This window comes from Thamnophis sirtalis, unplaced genomic scaffold, assembly GCF_051295495.1.
Source record: "Thamnophis sirtalis isolate CommonGarterSnake01/CBP01778 unplaced genomic scaffold, rThaSir2_p1.2 scaffold_8, whole genome shotgun sequence".
Classification (NCBI taxonomy): domain Eukaryota; kingdom Metazoa; phylum Chordata; class Lepidosauria; order Squamata; family Natricidae; genus Thamnophis; species Thamnophis sirtalis.
The window spans coordinates 76584242-76606568 of record NW_028261388.1 but is presented as its reverse complement, the minus strand read 5'-3'; the positions used below and the strand labels follow the sequence as shown (position 1 = coordinate 76606568).

Genomic DNA, 22327 nt, shown 5'->3' with positions numbered 1-22327 from the left:
CATTTCCATAGAGCGAAATATACACATTCGTCTGAAGCAGGCGAAAAGATCCGGCGAAGTCACTTCTATCCCCCTTTCCAAAACCCCACCGGGGGTGTGTGGGGGTGTGTGTGGGGTGTTTCACAAGCAAGGCAAAGAGATCACGAATCATAACTCTGAGAGACAGACCATTTATTTGGGGTAAACATACCTTTTCGACATAGCCTATTTGTCGAGTTCAAAAATTATGTGCTCGTGTGCGTGAGCGCAACGGGGTTGAAACTCGGTGAAAGAAGTGAGACTGTTTTGTGGTTGTGGATGAGATGTTAACAATGAAAAGAGGAGGGGGGAGGGAGGGGAAAGTCTTTTTTGGTAACTAAGATCGGCATGCCACAAAATTAAAGGAAACGAAAGAACGAGACCAACGCCCCTCTCCTCCCGCCTTTCCTCCCCGAAGAAGCTGAATTCGAATCTCGCGCCTTGTTGAACTTCCACCGGCGCGAGTGGAAGATCTGGGGACGAAGACTTCGGTTGCTGAAAGTGATCAAAACTCCCCCACAAGGCAGAGAATGGAGCCTCTTTCTTCTCCCCTTGAAATCTCCAGCCGCCACTTGGAAAATGCCCGTTCTGCTCCGCTCCTTGTAAAAAACGTTTCCTGCCCAAATCTCAAAACTCTCCCCCAAGTCTTTCGAGTTCCCCGCCAAGTCAACCAGGCCCACCCCCCCGCCTGAGCGGCTCCGCCAGGTCCGAGTCTTTCCTCGCCTTGCCTACCCACCCACCCACCCCCGCCAACCTTGACATCCAGGGAGACGGACGGGACGGGGGCTCGGTCGTTAAGAGCAGAACATTTTGCTGCCCGCTTTGGGAAAAGCCAAGAAGTCTTTGCCGGAGTCCTGAGGCCCAGCCAGGCCGGCCAGCTGCCCCTTGGCCCCCAGAGAGCGCCCCAAGGCCCCCGTCTCCAAGAGGGAGCCTTTGGTGGTCGCCCAAGACACTGTGGTGCTGTTCAAGGCCTGGTTGAGAGTACTGTGTCTGAAGAGAGGGTCGTGGAACACGCCGTCCACCCAGTTCCTGAGGTTGGCCACGGGAGAATCCTTCGGGGGTCTCTCCAGGACGCTGGCCGCCTGCGCGGCCCCGACGCCGCTCGCCGCCCCCTGCTGGCGCTTCAGCATGCACGAGGGGTACTCCGCCTGGTTGAGCGAGGTGGCCGTGTGCGCTAGCGACCAGATCCTCGGCTTCCCGCCGCCTTCGAGGGGCGGCGGCTGGGGCTGGTAACACGGCTTGGCCTCGCAGCTCCTCTGCCTGGCGTCCAGCAGCTCCGTCGCCTCGCAGCTTTCCGCCCCGAGCCGGGCTCCTTGAGGCAGCTCTTGGCCCTGTCGAGGGGGCTTTCCAGCGAGGCCGCGCCCGTCACCAGGATGGGTTCCTTCCTTGGCTCGTTGGCGCACGCGTTGCTTTCCACGTGGCCGAAGGGTTGAGTCTTCAGCTCGCCCTCCGAGCTTTCCGACTCCAGTGGGTCGTAGTCGTCGAGGTCGCTTAGGCCCAGCTCTTTGTCTTCCTTCCCGGAGGGCTCTGGGAAGAATAGAAGAGGGGAAACGCTGCTTAACTCATTCACGTGTTATCTAGTATTTGCTGAACGCAGTGCCTCTTGCTTAAGAGAGCCTGGCACAAAATCATTCCCAAGAACCCCTGGTCTTAACGCTTTGATTTTCTCAGAGTCTAACTGGCGAATGGTCAGTCACTATTTTGAACTGGTTACTAGGGAACGTAAGCTAGTAGTCACTTGCTAAAGTCGCAAAGCTTTAGGCAACGTTTAAAGTGGAGGCATGCATTTGAGGTATTCACTCTAGTTGGAGTAACAAATACTTCCAAACTATTTATATCTACCACTCTTTTCCTCTTGCCTGTGTAATTTTACATCTCCAAGTCAGCTCCCAGGCTTGGAGAAGTTAACAGTTGAAACAACCATTTGATACTTATCTCTCCCCTGCCAGAGTAGCTTGGCACACAACTGAATGGGGCAACTTTCATCCCCACATAAGAACATTCCCATCGTTGCACAGCTGAGAATACCAGTTTCCCAAAGGATGCTATACAGAACTGGCTATAAATCACGCCTTCTAAAAAAATTATTGGATTCGAGAACTATTTGCTGCTCTAAAAAAAAGTGCATTTGCTTATGAGCTAGTGGATGGATTGCAAAAGATTTAGTTTAGATTTGTTTAGTGTTAATCTTGGTTAATTTGTTTTGGAGATGTTGGTATAGTGCCTCAGCACATCAGGTTAGTTTGTGGGGCTGTGGGAAACATGGATTAACTCGGGAATTAGCTTTAAAGCATGTGTGAATACAGCCACTGAGTTGTTAAGGATGTTGGTTTGTGCAATGCAACTGCGAGGCTATTGCCTGTTAAGAGGGAAATTTATCCTTCTATTATCAAATATAATCTAGATCAGTGTTTCTCAACCTTGGCAACTTGAAGATGTCCAGGACTTCAACTCCCAGAATTCCCCAGCCAGCGAATTGAGGTTGAGAAACACTGATCTAGAGTGTCCCTTCACAGATATATTTTTTCTATAAACAGAACTAGGATACCCTGTCCAAGTGTTCCCCAATAGTTATGTGCACAATCCCAGGAACAGATATTGCATATATACTGCTTATTCCAATTTGCTATGGGGAGCAGAAGATTCCAGGAAGCATTCCCCAAACTGATGCCTCCAAATGTACAGGACTATGGTTGCCACCATCCCAGGTCAACATGCCATTCTAATCCAGTGGATCCCTGGGTCAGCAAAGCTATATAGGAAGAAAAAAGTATAAGCTTGCAGTATTCTAAAGAAAGGTTAGGAGATACCCTCGACTTTCTCATTCTTTAGGTTCTCCCCTTGACCTTCTCCCTCCTCGTCCTCCTCCTCCTCCTCTCATAGGGTCTTTTCTCATCAGCACATTTGTTCCTTGGGGGCCATGTCATTTTGTTCTCCTTCTTGAGCCTCCTGCGGGCGTTGGCGAACCAGGTGGAGACCTGTGTCAGGGTCATTTTGGTGATGATGGCCAGCATGATCTTCTCGCCTTTCGTCGGGTACGGGTTCTTGCGGTGTTCCTGCAGCCAGGCCTTCAGGGTGCTGGTTGTTTCCCGAGTGGCGTTTTTCCTCCGCGTCCCTCCATCCATGGTGCTATATCTGTGGTTGCAAAGTGTGAGAAAGAGAGGACGGGTGTTTAATAGAGCTACCTTTATTCTGACTGGGGAGAATGTTCCCACTGCTGCTCATGGAATTGAGATTTTTCTAGCTCACTCAGAGGATAAGACCTGTAAGTACTCAACATTTATCCAATAAACTATTGCACTCTGTAGAGGCATGTGCCTGAACTCTGGAGTTTGCTGGGGATAAAAGGCAGGGCGATTTGAAAGTATCACTGTATTCAGTACAGATTCCTCAGGGAAGGATGGATCAGACTACAGCAGATGGTTTGCCAAAGAAATGTGGCCTTTGGGGGGGAATTAGTATACAGTTAATGTAAAAGGAATGTGTCAGAAAAATATCCCTTTTGGGGTGCTACTTCTCTCTAGTAAAGACCTCTGAGTAACCTCTGTATGCAATGGTAATAAAAATATTTCCTTTTATTAGTGGCAAAATACTCTCTCTCATTCTCGTACACACACACATATACACACACACACAGGCATTGGAACTATGCCTGAATATTTAATATACATCATCTAAGGAAAGGTCACCTGTACCCACTGGGCTTAAAAGGTTGAAACAGTGGAAGCGGGGATTCTTGGCACTTGTTCTTTTAGAAAACAAGCAATAACGAGATCAAAGATATATAAAAAAAAGGTTTGTTTAACATGATGTTAAAAGCGGGGTGGCGGTGTTCAACTTTATCTGGATTCATGGGAAACATTTGGAAATCTGCCTCTGAAAGAAAGAGGGAAGTATACGTAGGGATGAATTAAGGATTGATTCTTAGAGCAAGTTCACACATTCAGACGCCAGTTGTGAAGCGTGAAATGCTCGGGTGTAAAAATGCGATTTATGCATGGGAAGCAGTCGAGGGAAGGAAAGGATCATAAACCACGAAGAGAAAACTATAATTAAATCAATGCTGATTGAACAAAATGAGGGAAATGCCTAGATTTAAAGCTAATACCACCTTACAATCTCTTTAAAATATTTGTTTGTTCATAGACTTTAAAGACTGCAAAATTCTGAAGGGGGGAACAACTAGACAGGGATTCAATCACTGGGCGGGGGGAAATCCATGCTTTCTTCCATAATCAAAGCCTACTTCTATTGTCATTGGATGATTATCATGTTCACAGGTTCCCCGTCTAATCTGTGGAAAGCTCATGTGCTTTAAAACTTTCAGGCGTGAACTTCAAAATATTATTTTGTGCTGGACTCAGAGATACCCCGCAGAAGCTGCTATTTCATAGCGCCTATGCAGATCCTTAAATCTTCCATGGATATAGACTCAACATGGTCCACTCATTACCCAAGGTAGATCTGGCTCTTGATCAGTGAGAGATTGATCTTTGTGTGATCAGTGAGGTATTCACCTCAAAAAAAAAATATAAATAGGAATTTAGAGCCGAGGTGGCGCAGTGGTTAAATGCAGCACTGCAGGCTACTTCAGCTGACTGCAGTTCTGCAGTTCGGCTGTTCAAATCTCACCGGCTCAGGGTTGACTCAGCCTTCCATCCTTCCGAGGTGGGTAAAATGAGGACCCGGATTGTTGTTGGGGGCGATATGCTGACTCTGTAAACCGCTTAGAGAGCGCTGAAAGCCCTATGAAGCGGTATATAAGTCTCACTGCTATTGCTAATTTAAAAACAAGAGTTGTAAGGCCAGAGGGATAAAGAGATTAGGAGAAGTTGTGGGTTTGTGACTACAGACAATAAAAATGTCTATATGGAAATGAAGACTGGGAAGATACACAAGTAACTCTCTGGAATTCTGCAAGTAGTTTCCATTAAGGATTTGCTTTCTCTGGCTTCCTTCTTGGACTGCGTGTAGCAAAAACCCAATGCATGCATGTTCAGAAATAAACCTCAATTCCCTGGGAAGTGTGTGAACAATGATCGTGGTAAATAAATGCAGTGGGACTTTTTGCAGATGATATTCCTGTAGCCATTGGAAGTGGATACGTCGTGGGTGAACTGAATGGAATCCTCCAGGTCTTTTCATCTGTCATACACAGGACTGAGATTTTTTTTTTTAAATTAAGTAAATAGGGTCACTTTAAAGTCATATGCACATACGTTCACATATGCAACGAACATTACTTGGCCACATCAGTGCATATATAATTTTTTTGGTATATCCTATGCTGAGCCATGGGATACTGCCCCTTTTGATTGACAGCATTTCAAACCCTTATCAAACCTTTTAAGGCAGGTCCATTATGACCCCTACATCTGTAGACGGGATAGCATGCAATTACGATAATGGATTTTCTAAATGTCCATAGTGGAGGGGGGGGGGATGTGATCAAATGATGAGCCGAGGTGGCGCAGTGGTTAGAGTGCAGTACTGCAGCCACTTCAGCTGACCGTTAGCAGCAGTTCTGGCGGTTCAAATCTCACCGGCTCAAGGCTGACTCAGCCTTCCATCCTTCTGAGGTGGGTAAAATGAAGACCCAGACTGTGGGGGCAATATGCTGACTCTGTAAACCGCTTAGAGAGGGTTGAAAGCCCTATGAAGCGGTATATAAGTCTAACTGCTACTACTACTACTTATACTACTACTACTACTACTACTACTACTACTACTACTACTACTACTACTACTACAGTTTCAGCCATTACTCTCCATCACCGCTAGGGCAAACATTCCAGTAGCTGAAAGCCTGGGCTTTTCACAGGGTAGGAAATGCATTCGTAACACTTAATCGGGGTGGGGGGTGGGGTGGGGTGGGCTACACCTATCAGGGGATGAGTAATCCCATCTGCACAAATGACCTCTCAGCTGTAGGCTAGAATACAAGAAGACCTGAGAAAGCAGAAGTCAGCGAAATGTTTCCTCCTATCAGAATAATAGCCTGTATTTTAGCTTAATATATTTTGCATGCACCAGTAGCAGCAGCAGTTAGCAGTTAGATTTATATACCGCTTCATAGGGCTTTCAGCCCTCTCTAAGTGGTTTACAGAGTCAGCATATCGCCCCCAACAATCCGGGTCCTCATTTCACCCACCTCGGAAGGATGGAAGGCTGAGTCAACCTCGAGCCGGCGAGATTAGAACCGCCGAACTGCAGATAACAGTCAGCTGAAGTGGCCTGCAGTACTGCACCTAACCACTGCGCCACCTCGGGCTCCTGCTACTCCGGATATTACTCATCCAGGTCAACATTCAAGCATTCAGAGATTTAGCATAACTGCTCCACTGTTTATAAACGGTGATATCCACTCCCACAAAGACATACAGTTAAGAGTTGTCTTTAAACCCAATGGGGGAGCAAACAGCCAGCGTCCTCCATCAACACCCCCCCCCCCGCCCCCTTGTCTTGCCTGGCAATTAATAGCTGTTTGTTTCTTACCTGTCATATTGATACTGACTGAGTGTGTGGTCGTAGGGATAGTAAGCCGCTGCCTGGGTAATGCCAGCATGCGCAGATCCACTCCCATCCTTCGAATCAAAGCTATTCTAAAACAGGAAAACCAAGGATGGCCCTATTAGCTCACCCCTTTCCCTGCCAGGAATGGGAAAGCAAAGCAAAGCAAAGCGGGGAGAAATATCTTCTTCCTCACAAGGAAGACATAGATGAGAACAAGACAGCAAAAAATAAGAGTACTTTTTCCCCCCTAGCTAGAAAATTCCATACTGATTACCAGCCCAAACTCATGCCTGTTTATTTAAAAAAAATAAACAGGTATGTAATGGGTATTTTTTCCAAATCAAACCCACACCCTTGTACTTAAGAATTAATTGTATGCATTATATCATTCAGGGGTTCAAAACAGATTGCTATCAATGCAGTAAGTCATTAAGCATAGGCAAATGATCTTGAAATTGAAAACATCATGGTAGACCATGTTAGAAATAGATCTAGAAGGTTGGATCTTTCTAAGGGTATTTGTTTGGGTACGAAGAAGGATATCTCTCTCTCTCTCTCTCTCTCTCTCTCTCTCTCTCTCTCTCTCTCTCTCTCTCTCTCTCTCTCTCTCTCTCTCTCTCTCTCCTCCCTCCTCCCTCCCTCCCTCCCTCCCTCTCCCTCCCCTCCCTCCCTCCCTCCCTCTCTCTCTCTCACACACACACACCCTGCTTGCCCTTCACTGAGCACAGTACTATTCACACTGACTTGCAATTTCCTTCCAGGAATTAAGAGATTAACACAATTTCCAGTTTCCCCAGGAAATTCTAGCTCTCTATCAAGCCACGAATCCCCAGATTTACTCTCCTTTGGAACCTGAAATTCTAAATCGCAGTTCTGAACCAGGTTGAAGCTAAAGGTTAAGCAAATGAAACTTCCAACAGCAGTGGAGGTATCAGGCTCCAACTTTGTTCTAAAATTAAAATTAATTTTCAGCAGACCAGATTCTTTTGCCAGCTCAGTGGAAGGAGTTCAGCATGTGATATAGAAGATTGTGATGAATATGAACATGAGTCAGGACTGCAGGATAGAAATTGCTGTATAAATGTGTGCAGTGCAATGCAGTGTAGTGTGGAGTGTAATGAGGATCGTATGTTTTCACATGCATTCATCTGTGGTTACCAGCCACTGATTATATTAGAATGTCTGTAGCTGACGAAGTGTGTCTGTGGGGGGAAATATAGTTAGGATAGATTAGCAAAGGTAAGGGAATAAGAAATGATACTAAATTATATTTGGGTTGGCGGAAGTACCATCCCAAGGAAACATAAACTGAGATTTAAAATAGACACACCAATAATAGTAGAAAAAGAAAGGGAGAAAGGAGGAGAGAATGAAAGGAAGATGGGGGAAAGAAGAAAGAGGTGAGATGGAAAGGAGAGAAAGAGGAGGAGAGAGGGTAGAAAGGGGAAGAGGAAGAGTAGGAGTAGGAGAAATGCACGGGAAGAAGGAAGGGGAAGGAGAGGAGGAAGGAGGAAAGTAGAGAAGGGAGGGAGCGAGAAAGGAAAGGGAAAGGAAAGGAAGATGGAAGGGAGAGAAAAGGAAGGAGAGAGGGTAGGAAGGGAAAGATGAAGAGTAGGAGCAAAGGAGAGGTAAGGGAAGAAGGAAGGGGAAGGAGAGGAGGAAGGAAGAAAGTAGAAAAGGGAGAGAGGGTGAAAAGAAAGAGGTAAGGAGAGGAGGATGGAAAGGAGAGAAAGAGGAGGAGAGAGGGTAGGAAGGGGAAGAGGAAGAGTAGGAGTAGGAGAATAGCACAGGAAGAAGGAAGGGGAAGGAGAGGAGGAAGGAGGAAAGTAGAGAAGGGAGGGAGGGAGAAAGGGAAAGAAAAGGAAGATGGAAGGGAGAGAAAAGGAAGGAGAGAGGGTAGGAAGGGAAAGATGAAGAGTAGGAGCAAAGGAGAGGTAAGGGAAGAAGGAAGGGGAAGGAGGAGGAAGGAAGAAAGTAGAGAAGGGAGAGAGGGTGAAAAGAAAGAGGTAAGGAGAGGAGGGTGGAAAGGAGGAGGAGAGAGGGTAGGAAGGGGAAGAGAGAGAGCAGGAGTAGGGAAGAGGTAAGGGAAGATGGAAGGAGAAGGAGAGGAGGAAGGAAGAAAGTAGAGAAGGGAGGGAGGGAGAAAAGAAAGAGGTAAGGAGAGGAGGGTGGAAAGGAGGAGGAGAGAGGGTAGGAAGGGGAAGAGGAAGAGCGGGAGTAGGAGAAAGGTACAGGAAGAAGGAAGGGAAAGGAGAGGAGGAAGGAAGAAAGTAGAGAAGGGAGGGAGGGAGAAAAGAAAGGGAAAATAAGATGGTGTTATAACAGGAGGAAGGGATGGTAAACAAAGCAACCCAAACTGTATATTATAACCTATTAAATGAAATAATAAATGTATAAGAATGATAAATGTTAAAACACTGGTAACCAAATGACATGCTATATGTGATGATGGTTTTTTTTTCTGTTTTGTTTTTTGTTTTTTGTTTTTTTCATTGTTGTAGGTATGTGTTGTCTATGTAACAACAAAAAAATAAAAAAAGAATAATAAAAAAAGAATGTCTGTAGCTGACTGTGGGTTTCCATCCATACCTGCATGTAATTGGATTGGGAAAGATTGCCCAACCCCATTAACCTTCCCCCATCAGGTGTCCTCCAAGTGTGATGGACATCGGTTTTCTCCAAGTGTCCCCCAGGTCGAGGAAAAATATCTGAACCACTGGTTGTAGAGGGGGTAAACTGTTCTGTTACCCCAAATTTCTACCTTCTTTATCCTAACTCAGTTCACTTTTGAGCTGGAGCTTTACTTTCTAAGATCGAGCTTCCATCCCAGCCCTAGAGGCTGATCTTGAGATCTAGACTGATGGCCAATCTAGGTTTCCTGAAATGGTTTACTAAGTCTCTTAAGAATAACAAGTAGGCGTTGTTACTTGCCTTGAGAAAATTGAGGGCATAGCAGCGCCAGAGACTTACCAAGGAATAGAAAGCGGATGCCTCTGTCCCATAAGTGACATAATTGCCATAGCCTTGAGTGTTTGTGTAGGGATTCCCGTAGACTCCCAGAGCAGCTGCTGAATTGAGTTCATGCCTCGCTGTGGCCAGAAGCCTGCTCTCATATACCGGACAGTAGACGGGGGTCTGAGTGGAGGGGGCTGCTCCTGAGTCTGCCAAGGACCTACCACTGGTCTCACAGCAAGTTGATAAGGAGTTGGTGGTCATCAGGAACTAGAAGGAAGAAAGAACAGGATAGTGAAAAGGAGAGAGACCTGGTTAGTCAATGAGGCTGGTTAGCAGTGTGGCACGACATAACCGCGAACGTCATAAGCGCGCCGACAACACCGCGGCGCTAAAACTGCGATGTCAAAAGCGTGCGACAACAGCGCGCCGACAACAGCACGCCGACAGAAGCGCGATTTAACTTAAGGTAAGGTTTAGGGTTAGGTTTAGGGTTAGGTTTAGGGTTAGGTTTAGGTTTAGGTTTAGGGTTAGGTTTAGGGTTAGGTTTAGGGTTAGGTTTAGGGTTAGGTTTAGGGTTAGGTTTAGGGTTAGGTTTAGGGTTAGGTTTAGGGTTAGGTTTAGGGTTAGGTTTAGGGTTAGGTTTAGGGTTAGGTTTAGGGTTAGGTTTAGGGTTAGGTTTAGGGTTAGGTTTAGGGTTAGGTTTAGGGTTAGGTTTAGGGTTAGGTTTAGGGTTAGGTTTAGGGTTAGGTTTAGGGTTAGGTTTAGGGTTAGGTTTAGGGTTAGGTTTAGGGTTAGGTTTAGGGTTAGGTTTAGGGTTATGTTACAGCGCGCTTCTGTCGGCGCGCTGTTGTCAGCGCGCTGTTGTCGCGCGGTTTTGACGGCGCGGTTTTGTCACCACGCTTTAGTGACACGCGCTTTAGTCGACCGCGGTTTTGTGGTGGAACCGGTTAGCAGACCCAGCAATCAATTATGTAAGGTACATTTTGATGCCGAATCCCAGAACTTAGTTCTGGAGCAAACATTGCCACTGATTTCAAGATAAAATTATTTTGCAGTTTCTCAAAAGTTAATACACCTGGAATAAACTTGTTCTTTTCCCTTTTCTGCCCTCAGGATAGGCATGTATACATGTCCAATCCTGGGGTTTTAGAGTTAACATCATCTCATCTAGGGTAAGAAGAGTGTTCTTCCACTCAAATGAAAGAAATAGGAAAGTGGTCATCTACAGCAGTGTTTCTCAACCTTGGCTACTTGAAGATGTCCGAACTTCAACTCCCAGAATTCCCCAGCCAGCGAATGCTGGCTGGGGAATTCTGGGAGTTGAAGTCCGGACATCTTCAAGTTGCCAAGGTTGAGAAACACTGGTCTACAGAATCCAATCCCAGCAATAGTTTGGACTCTCAAAGATCACTGTGTATCAATATGTCCTACTCAGCTCAGGGTTAATTCTCACATGATTGTTCTTAGGGGCAAAATCTAATCTGGCTGTGAAGAAAAGTGTGGATGGAGTATATAGCTGCTCTCCACAACCCTTAGAAGAAACCAGTGAAAGAATTGATCTGGCTGGAATAAGTATTTTATTAAATCAGTTTATATATCAAGGAGAAAACTGTTTATACGGATACTGGCTGAATATTACTCTTCAAGGTTTCAAGGTTTATTAGCATTTGTATGCCGCCCACTCCCTAGAGACTCTGGGCCGACTTTTGGGCCTTCTTCATATCATGTTCACCTTAAATAAAAGCTCCTGAGTTCTTCTGGGAAATACGCTTCTAGGTCCTTGGTGAAAATCATTTAATAATTGTTATAACAGCCATTCCAGGATTCAAGGACTATTGAAGCCACCTGCCTGCCTGGAGCAATAGATTGCTTAATCTAAAGATGCAGAAAGCCTTTCCACCTGAGACTGATTTTGGTGGATCTGGAGCAGAATTGCCTGCCTGGTGGGTTTTTTGTGGGTTTGCTTAATCCACCCAACCCTTTCTTTCCCAGGTGCTCAGTCGTATGGATTGACCAAGCCTTCCTTTCTGACCATCTGCAAGGAGAAATGAATGGAATTCAGCTGGAAGCCCAACTGGTCTGTTTTCCTGTTGGCGCTGAATACTGTGAGAATCAAACTTCTTACACATTCGCTTAGTTAGGATTCGACTTCACTGAGGACCAAGCGGGACTTAACACTGAGTAGATAAATGGGATTGGGCTGTTACAGTGCAGTTTCCCTCCCAAAATGTTTACCTCTTGTCTCTTAATGTTCACAGTCCTCTCCACCCACCACCCATAGATTGTTTCCAACTGAACTTTATTTTGGATTGATGGGCGATCCCTCCCAAAATGTTTACCTCTTGTCTCTTAACGTTCACAGTCCTCTCCACCCACCACCCATAGATTGTTTCCAACTGAACTTTATTTTGGATTGATGGGCGATCCCTCCCAAAATGTTTACCTCTTGTCTCTTAATGTTCACAGTCCTCTCCACCCACCACCCATAGATTATTTCCAACTGAACTTTATTTTGGATTGATGGGCGATCTTACTCAGAAGTAAGACCCACTGACTGTAAAGGCATTCCATTCATAAAATATAATTATCAAGGTGGAAATGATTTTTGTTTCCAGCTTCCACATTTATATCTTGCAGTCCTGGATTTAAGTGGGGTTTTTTTTAAAAAAAATTTCAGTGAAACTTACTTTCATATATCATATTGCTTTGTAGAAAGAAAAAAACCCAACTTTTCCAATGTTTATCTTTAGTGGGGAATTTTGGAGGGGGGGAGGGGAATTCCTGCGCAATATTTGGCTATGCTCTCTGTAAGGCTGGTCTTACCTGGGGTGCAGATGAATAAGGGTATCCAAACTGCGGGTAGGACATGGCAACTGGAGGGCTCTCGAGGTTCTGGAAGCAGCAGCCGAAGTGTTGGGTCTGGGAGAGTGGGAGGCAGGCTTACTGTAACTTCTGGTCCAGATGAGTGAATAACTCGGGCTTCCAGGGGCCTTAAGAGTACCAAGTACAAAAGAAATGCGCTGAATTTTTCTACTGACGTTGCAATTTTTTTAAAATTAAAAAAAAAAGTGGCATGGATGTATTTCCCCCCCTCCCCTCCCGCCGGCACACAAATGCAAATCACAGTTGTAAAGAAGAACTGCCTAAGAAGCCGGGCAAATGGCGCCCTGATATAAACACCATGCCTGCCTTACTTACCCGTACTACATATTTTGCCCAACCACAGGCTCCGGAAGGCGGGGAGCGGCGGTGGTGGCGAAAATGACCCGTCTCTCCATCCGCAGGTCCAGTCCCAGTAACATCTGACACCAGGAAAGACCGCACAGGATCTTCCCCCGGTTCGTCTGTTTCGTTTGGGTTGTGGGTTCCCCCTTTGGGGTAACTGCGATTTATTCCAAGGCAGCGCAGAACAGCTCAAGAGTTCGCTTTCTTGGGGGGGGGGGCGACCGTCTCGCCCGTGGGTCACCGCAACGAGGCCCAAATTCGACGGGGCCGAAGTCTGTGGGCGTCCCGAGGGAGCCGCACTAGGGCGAACCTCCCCCCCCCCCAAAAAAAAGACTTCGGAGCAAGAGGAATTTACGTTACGCTCGGACTCCCCAGCCCTCCCCCCCTCCCCGCGTGCGTGGGATCACTGAAGGGTGGTAAGCACTTTTAATTAGAAATTAATTAATGAGCAGCTGCCTGCCGCTTCTCCCTCCCCGCCCTGTAGCCATCAGTCCCGCTTACAAACGAGGCCGACGAGGGACGCGAGCCAGCAACGTCTTTAAATCAACAGTTGAAAGCAGCCCCGACGCTGACAGCCGAGCGCACCGAGAGGAGACCCCCCCACTGCTCTCCCAGCGCGCCCTCGCCTCCGATCCTATGAGCCCATTAGCCACAGCTCTCGCCGCCCCTGTTCAGAGCAGCCTTTCCCCTCTTCTCGCTGTTTTAGGAGAGTGGGAATTGTTTAAAAAGGCACTTTTGGGGTGGGGTGGGCGGGTGGAGGGGGGTTATCTAAAATAGGAGTCTCCAAGCTTTTCAACTTTAAGACTTGGGGACTTCAACTCCCAGAAAGCTTTGTTTTGCTGGCTGAGGAATTCTGAGAGTTGAAGCCCACAAGTCTTAAAGTTGACAAGCTTTGGAGACCCCTGATTTAAAAGACGTCAGGTGGTAAGGAATTCTGCGTTCTGTTTATGGAAGGACGGAACTGCTACCTTTGCTCAAGTCTGATATACTGATCCACAGCTTTTAGCCAATTCTTCGAAGTCCTGGTGGCATTTTTGCCCAGTAGTCAAAAGCATTTGATCTACAAACATTGACCCCCGCAAGGTAGGACAGTGTTATCATCCCGACCCCGTAAGCAAAAGGATGTTGGTAGATGCCAGATGGAGAAAGAGACTTGGGAGTTGATACAGTGATTTCTTTAGTGCCACTCGCTCTGACCAGTATCTTTACACTGGTCCAGTGTAAGTAAGTGCTGGTCCATGTGTAAGTGAGGCTCTGATGAAATACTTACTGCCACTAGTAAGTGTTCAGTTCTTATTGCAAGACACACATATCCAAGTGGGTCTTTTAGAACTGGTTTTCTAGGCTATTGTGCCTGCTCCTTATATTGATAAGTCCTTCTTTGATTTATTTATCACAAGCATAAATTATCAGCTGGGTTGATGACTTTATTACTCTTGTTTTAGGATTCTTCATCTCTTTCTATAATCTTTCACATCCTTGACATGATGCTTGGAATGATGCTTGGAATGATGTTGAGAAGCAATAAAAAAAATAAGGATGTTTTCCTCTGTCTCTCTGATAGAGTGAAGGCTATTCTATTCTGTTTTGCAAAGTCCAGTTCTGTACCACCTAAATCTAGGTGACATTCACCACAGCTGTAGAATTCCACCTGACCATTCCAAAAAAACAGAATATATTAATAAATAAAAAGTAGCATTATTCTAAAGATTGTAACCCGCCCGAACGGTATGAATGTTGCGTTTTAATCATGTACTGTCTTATATGTAAAAGTCTGTCCCCCCCCCCTTCCTTTTGATTGTGAGCCGCCCTGAGTCCCCTCAGGGAAAAGGGCGGCATACAAATAAATAAATAAATAAATAAAAAATAATTCTCCCTTCCAAACAAAGCTCTATAATTTAAGCTTTCAGAATCTTATATTAGTAAGAATGGAAAACTCTTCAAACACAGAACCATAGGGTGGTGGTGGCGGGTTGGTGAGCCCCCCCCAAATTAACAATTTGGCAATGCTTATATTAGAACCAACCAGATGCTTAATCCATGATAGTGATGGGAAACTGAACCCAATTTTTCAAACTTATACTGCACAGAGGCACCTGCAATGCTTCTGTCTGATCTGGCTAAGACTTGTAACATACTCAAAGTGGAACTGGGGAGTGAGAAGCAGGAAAAGGTGAAAGCACTAGATCAGATGTTACAGCCATACAAAGAATATTAAAAGAGAAAAACCACCCTACTATAAACTCAAAACATGCCTAATGTATGTAATCCGTGTCCAAGTTTAATTGGTTTGAATGCTAAATATTTAGCAAAATCCAACACTGGCAATTGTTCTCAAGCCTCTTGCTAGGCCTTTTTTAATCTGAATATTAAAAACATTTAAGTGTTTAATTGTTTGTACAGTATTTTCACATTTAATGAGAATAATTGTCCAAGCCCTCTGGATTTCCCTGTAAGGTTAAACCATTAACACCATTGCTACAGAAAAAGCTTCACTGATGTCAACAGCCAAATGCCTAATTAATTTTAATAGAGTTGGAATTTTTTTCTATTGCTGAATACTTCAATAGGAGAACCCAGGAGGCAGGAGTTCAAAAGACCATCCCTAGATTTTTTAAAGCATTTGGTGATTCTTAGACTGGAATCCTACACAATGAACATTTGGGGATTTTGTATTACTGAGCACGCATGCTTAGGAACTGATGCTTGGCTTGGATTTACATCCCAGATTAAAAAAAAAAAGTTTGAGAGTCATTTTGGGTCAACCCATGAAGTTTTGGAAGAGTGTTCAAGATAAAAGTGTGTGTGTGTGTGTGGCGGGGGGGGGGGGGAGGGAATGGCATCTCAGCAACTGGAGGTTAGTGTGTGTGTGTGTGTGTGTGTATATATATATATATGCAAGACATTACTTGCCTTTCCCTAGCCCAACATTTATTCCCATCCTGTTTATTATTAATCCTAAAGTAATCCTTTATTTAAATGACCATTTATTTCCAAGTGAGCAGATATACAAAGATGCCCTTAAATCATCGCCACTTCCTTACACTTGGATGAATGTAACTTAAGGGCTGAATATAAAATAGTCCGTTCAGGAAGCCTATTAAGGAACCTTAGCAGGGTTAAATGCCATTTTTTTATTGAGCCTAAAGTCATTTAACAGTGGCACAGGGACTCTAAATCCAAGAGAATTTGTCTGAACCTTTTAGGCGAGGCCCAGTTTGAGACACTTTGGTGCCAAACACACACCTTCCTCATCCCAAACCTAGGGGATTGCTACAAAAAAAGGAGATGCAGTTATCCCACAAACACATTCCCTTCTTTTTGACAGAAATGAAAAATAACTAAATACTATGTGGCTGTCCTTTTTCTTGAAGCTCAAGGTCAACCGCTCCATTCTGCAAATTGGTAGAGCAAGTTCTAGTTTCAGAGGTGAGAGGGAGAAATTCTTGCAAGGATGAAAGGAATCTTGGAAGCACACACTCCTTCTCCTTTCCACCCCCCCACTCTTCTCCCTCTTGCTTAGGCCTCCACGGTAAGATCCAGGCACCCCACCTCTCCTCCAGGTTATGGTGTGTGTGCTTCGGGAGAGGAAGGGCAGGAGAAAGAAATCATCCTTTCAAAATTTATTTCTTGGGCTTGGAGATCTTGCAGTGGGCAACTAATCAGCTCCTGGGGAGTTTTGCAAGCCTCCTGGTGTATTTGTAGTGGGGAGGGCAGCTGGGGTGGAGGGAGGGGAGGGCAGAAGTGCAGACTTGCTCAGAGAGCTTGCCTGGGTTCAGACATGTGAATAGCCCCAGGGTCACACTCTAATTAATGACGATGTTCCCTTCTTCTCCCCAGCTGGAAGACTTGGTGCCTCCCAGGGACGAATCTGCCCGCTCTGACAGCTCGATTGAGGGTGATGGATGACTATCTGGAGACCGCAGTACACCTCATATAATCCTATCTGCTGCGTAATTGCTGTAATTTACCGAGGCAAAAGCTTGGCTCTAGGAAGGTCGAGTTTTCGCAATAACGGCCCCTTCAAAAACAAGACGGGCCCGATCCCAAGCGCGCCTCTGGAAAAAGAGATCCTTGCAGGATCCCCCGTGCCAGCAGTGACCTTTACCTGGAGGAGAGCCGGCACTCTTAATTTCGTCCATTAGCCAGTACATTTTTTTTTCCAAATCTCCGTAATTGAGGAAGTCGCTGAAAAGGCTGACTTCCAAAGTAGCCACCATGTTCTCCGCGTTATTCCAAAGTCCAACTTCATTGGAGGGGAAGGGGAGGCAAAGAACGACTGAAGGTGAGTTTCAAACGGAGGGGAAACGAAGCTGTGTCGGATCCATTTCTTCTATGTATACCCCTCCCCCGTTTCTTCCCCGGCTGCTTTTACGAGAGAATAAATACATCCAATGAGTAGCTGAACAGATTTCCCCAGAATGCGCAACGGAGGGGAGAGGGGGAATTTAGGACCTTAAAGAATAAGGTTTCGATCCCTGGACGGTCTTATTTTCCCTTCCCCAAATGAGCCGGCCTTGATGCACTTCATTTTCATATCTTACGCGGTGGCAAAAGTGGAGGCCTTTCCAAAACACTGCAATCCGAAAAAGGAAGGCAGTCTTCGAGAGCCTGCGTCCTCTGCAAGGCGCAGGGGGCAACTTTCCAGATTGTGCCGGACAAGAAACTCGAGGGAAGAGAGGGAGGGCGCGGGAGGGGCGGGAACCCGAAGCACGAGCAGATCCGCAGAGAGCTAGGGTTAAGTGGGTTGGCACTGGCGTTGGCACACAGAGAAGCATTCCTCTGGGAGAGGAGACAAGCCGCGTTTCCTCCAGGGAAACTTTTTACTTTTTTTTTAAAGACACTGGCGATTCCTGAATCATTTCAAGCGGTTTTCCGGGGCTCTTGGCCCGCAACAGCTCAACCCCGGTTGGTTTCATGAGATCATCCTATCTAGCCAGCCAGCGAGAAGTATATATTATTTGATTTGGGGGTAAGAATTGCCAGAGGCTTGCTTCTCAGTAAGTAAGGGAATCTAGAGGACAATGGAAGGGGTTCTTTTGGATTCCCTTTCGCCGGGTGCTCAAAGGTCCCCACTTCCCCAAAATCAACTCTGAGCGCCCCAAACGGACGGTAACTTTCTTTAAAGCGAAGCGCAACCGTCCCGGTTCTTTTCTATGAGCTCGACTGAAGGAAACTGGAGTTCGCGGGACCGCCAATTTGGCTACCCTGGGAAACAGCAGGGGAGGCCTCGCGAGGCTCCTGAAGCGATCCTTCCAACCAGTTTAACTCCGAAGAACGTGGAGTCTCGGTTGAAGTGGAGGCTGCTTCGAATCCACGAAGCCCAGTTGCGACGAGGAGGAAACCCCCCACCCTCACCCCGAGCGCGGAAGGCTTCTTAAACCAAGCCCAGTCTTAGGTGGGAACGCAGGCGCTGCGTTCGCTAGGGGCCACCCTAGTGATGGATGGATCGTTGGGGGGTTACAGCTTCTCCGGTCGCCAAAGTAGCCCAACCTTTGACGCTGCAATTAGGGGAAGGAGGGAGGAAGGGCGGACGAGAGACCTGGGAGGTGCCATGAGACCTTAAACGAGGATTTTCAACCCCCGATTTAGGTACTCGACGCGTCTCACCGCCTTCCTCTCCTGGGTATCTCTGTTTGCCTAAAGGAAGGCCGCTCTCCCTCCCCCAGTCCCGAAAGAGTTCCTTCTTTTAGGCGCTGCTCCAGAGTCCGGGAGGGGAATCTTGGCCGCCGATTTCCGAAGGAGGTCGTTCACTCCGAAGTGGCGGCCGAATGTGACTTTTCTTCTACCCCTGTGGCTTAAGCGCTGGCTGCCAAATTGGCGCTGAGGCTGATTTAAAAATCGATCCCGCTTCTGCCTACAGCGCAGCGACCTTCTTCTGAACCAGATTGACTTGGGTGTCAAGTCGCTGGAGCCCGATTTTTGAAGTTGTAGAGGGCAGGGACATATTTCGGTGTCTACTGCTGGGAAATTAGCCGCGTCTTATCCAGAGGAAGTTAAAAGAACGCTAAGAATTCAGGAACGAGTCCTACTGTGGGGTTAAGAATACCAGTCCTTGTAAAGAGTTCCCCACCACCCCAAATTTGTCACCTTCTCCAGTCTAGTCTTTCAGATGTGAGGACTTCTAGTCTCATCATTATACTCAACACTGCCGCTGGGGACGATGGGCACTGTAGTCTGATGCTTTTGAAGCGCTCCCTTACTTTCTCCAGCCAGCTTCCATTAAAAAAATCAAAAAAAAATCACCTTCACGGCTATTAGGCTTCTTACCCTGAGTCGTAGCCCATCTCGCCTTCACTCCAACCTTTAGAGGAGGCAGGAACAGCGACAAGCGATGGCACCCCGTTAAGACAAAGCTCCGGGAAAAAAAAAAATCTTACCTGGGGAAAGTGTGGCGGCGCGTTTTCGCGGGTAGCGTTCGCTTAAAATACCAAATCTCAACTAATGCAAGACACAAGAGTTCTAGAGAGACCAATGAAGCCCCCCCCGCACCAGCACAAGAGGTCGCCTATCTGCAGTGCGACAGCAATATATATATAAAAATTAAATTCCAAAAGGAATAAGTGATATTAAAGAAAGGCGAAAATTCTCCAAATATCCAACCAACTCTACCTTAGGAAGAGGCAGGGAAAAGTGGGTACGCCTGCAGGATCTCGCTGCGCGCGCATGTTTCTATTTACTCCCTTTCCCCATAAAACCAGATGTCCCTAAGTGTCTTTTTTTTTTTTTGCCCCACTCCCGAATAGTTGAAACCTGGACGCAGTACGGGAACAGGCCCGGCGGTTTAGACAGTTGCTCTGCAAGATGTCAGAGGGTGGGGGGGTGGGGGTGGGGAGTCGATCTGGCTGGCAGAGGCAGAACAGTAAGAGAAACGCCTGTTTTATAAGGCCAGGTGCACCGGGGTATTCCAGCCGCCGTTCGCCCTAACTGAAATTTACCACCTCGAGTTCTCAATGTAAAAGGCTTCAATCCGGATCGCGCTCCGCAATTAAGTCCACCGCGGGCATTAAAATTACGAAATAGGGTATTCTTGTCCATTTCTCATCTCGGGGGCCTCCAGATGACGCGGCTGGAGGGGGCGGTGGGTGGGTAGGGGGGCAAAGGAGAGCGGCGATCTTGAATTTACGTACGGTAGATAACTCCAAACGAAGCCAGCTGAGTAAGAGGACTAAGATAAAATCTTGGAGAAGTTGCCTTCCTCCCCCCCCACTGTTTTTATTTCAGGGAGGAGGGAACTTCTGAAGTATTGTCCGGCTAAATGTCCTCTCCCCCACCCCTGCGCAAACCCGAAGAGGCATCTTTCGCTTAGGATGCTGAAGTAGCCGGTGGTGTCTCGGACGCGGTCCGTCCCAATTGCACCGATTGCTTTTAAAGATCTGCCCGGCCACCAGGACTCTTGGACCTCTCCCCCCTCCCTCCCTCCCTCCCTCCCTCCCTTCACCCCCCCTGCTGCCCCGGCTTCAGCTCCACGCGGAAGTTTTGAGGCGTCCGCCTTTTTGCATGTTTTACATAAGGGCGGCGTAATGGGCTGTAATGTCACAGAGGAGTTGCAAGCAAACCAAGATTCCTGTTAGCTCAAAACCAGGTGCGGTTCCGTTACCGTTGTGGCTAACAACCTGGACTCCGGTTACCTTTCTTTCGCGGCTTTACATTGCGGCGAAACCGTCCGCTCTACTGCGCTCCTCTTCGGCGGGGGCAAACCCCTGAATAACGTCAGCCCACTCCAGCCCAGTGAGGTCCTTTACGACGAAAAACCAGCTGGGATCTCCTTCTCCGTCCCGCTCTCTAGGCAGACCTAGCCCAGAGCTGCCAAATCAGACTGGAAGGGTCTTCCCGAGCATGTGCAGAGCGCCGCACCGTCCCCGCCGAGCAAAACAGGACCCCCTTCCCTCCAGTGGGTTAGATTTAGAATCCGTGGGTTAGATTTCAACCGGGCGTAACTCTGCCTTTAGAAAAAAACGCAACACAAGAATGTGCTGGCAACTCTTACGTTCCCCGCAACGGGGAGTAAACCTGTATTAAACCCACTCGGTGGGCAAGGAAAGGATGGCACTTGGAAAAGTCTCCCCCCCTCCCCGCCCGGCGCACGAGCCTTACACCAACACTTCCCCCAATCCCACAGGCTGAAGACAAACCAGGACTTCTCTCAAACCGACAAACTTTCATAACAAAGATCAGCCAACGCGGTTCGATGTCTCTCGCCCCCCCTTCCACTTTCCCCTGATACCCACGAAAGTTATACACTCTTCTTTCGCTCTCCCACCCCCCCAGCTCCCGCCCCGCGCGTCCGCTTTCTCCCCCCGTAAACAGCGGTGCCAAGGCTGGGATGATTGATCACCGGCGGTGGCTCTCACCTCCAGTTCGCGGTTCCCTTCTTATTCCAGGCGGCTTTGGCTGCAGGAAGACAGGCTAAGGACGTGGCGTCGGTGGGGAGGCGGAAGGGGGGCGACAAGGCAGAGCCGGAGAAAGTCGGGTGGTGCCTTCCCTCGGACTTGCGATCAGGCCGGGCTGCGCCTAGGCTCGGCGGGCGAGGGCTTGTCCATGGCCAAAGGGGGCCGCCTCTTTCCGCCTCAGCCGCCGCGGTTCGCTTTGGAGGAGGGAGCGGCAGCGGTAGCAGCCGCGCGCTAATGGAGACATCGCTCCGGGTCTATAGAAATACCTGACTTGGAGTCAGCCGGGCTGGTGAGTGCCTCGAGTCCCCAGGCGCCCCAGTCACTTCACTAACCCGCTGTAACCGGAGTGACGTTCGAGTGAAGAGCTGCGCTACGGCGCGCGCCTCTCTCCCCACCTCCGCACCTCCTGATTAACACTTTCCCTCGCTGGCGGCTCTGCTGTTGCCCCCGCCGCCGCCTCGCCTCGCTTTGCTGCTGCTGCTGCTCCTGCCGCCGCCCTCACCGCGGCTCCCAACTTTGGTGGGCGGCTGTTGGTTAAAGAAAGCCGGGGCAAACACCCCCACGCACCAACACACACGCGCACACGCACACGCGGGGCTTAGGAGAGGGACAGACGCGCCTATCGCACTGGCGGGGCGGTAGTTCTTCGGCTCAGGAAGCCTTGGGGGTGAATGGGCGGCCGTGATCGCCAGCAAGCTTGTCCCGAATCGAGGGAGCTTGCCTTGGTTCCGGAGACTCTTCGCGGCTCGATCCCTAAGGGGCTACAGCGCATTCAAAGGTCCAAAGGGATTTTTCGCTGAGCCCGTGATCGATGGGTGTCACGGGAGCCTGGGTGGTGAGCAGTGGTGGGATTCAGCCAGTTCGCACCTAATCCGGGAGAACCGGTTGGTAACTTTCTAAGTAGTTCAGAGAACCGGTTGTTGGAAGAAATCTCCTTTTGTTTTTTTCCCCACTTTATAGGGCTAATCCTGTAAGGAAGGCAGGAAGGAAACATTCTGGTGTTGTTTCTAGCCTCATCTTTAGTGCCCTGCTTACAGAAACTGCCTCTCCCTTAGTACATTGTAACAGCTAAGGCGAAGCGCCCATCAACTTGAGTGACCTTGAGTTGGCCACGCCCACCCAGTCACATGACCACCGAGCCCCACCTACCCAGATGGTCATTAGGGCAGAGAACCGGTTGTTAAATTATTTGAATCCCACCACCGGTGGTGAGAGATGCTAAC

General features: G+C 47.8%; 1 protein-coding gene across 1 annotated transcript; it reads right to left on the bottom strand.

The window, feature by feature from the left end:
- Positions 1–773: 773 nt before the first annotated feature.
- IRX4 (iroquois homeobox 4) lies at positions 774–21531 on the bottom strand. The gene is given in 8 exon segments (XM_087721926.1): positions 774–1315; positions 1318–1545; positions 2829–2895; positions 2898–3153; positions 6514–6620; positions 9502–9753; positions 12310–12476; positions 21066–21531. Coding segments are annotated over 7 exon segments (1458 nt in total). The 5' UTR covers positions 12355–12476; positions 21066–21531; the 3' UTR covers positions 774–812.
- Between the last annotated feature and the right edge of the window lie 796 nt (positions 21532–22327).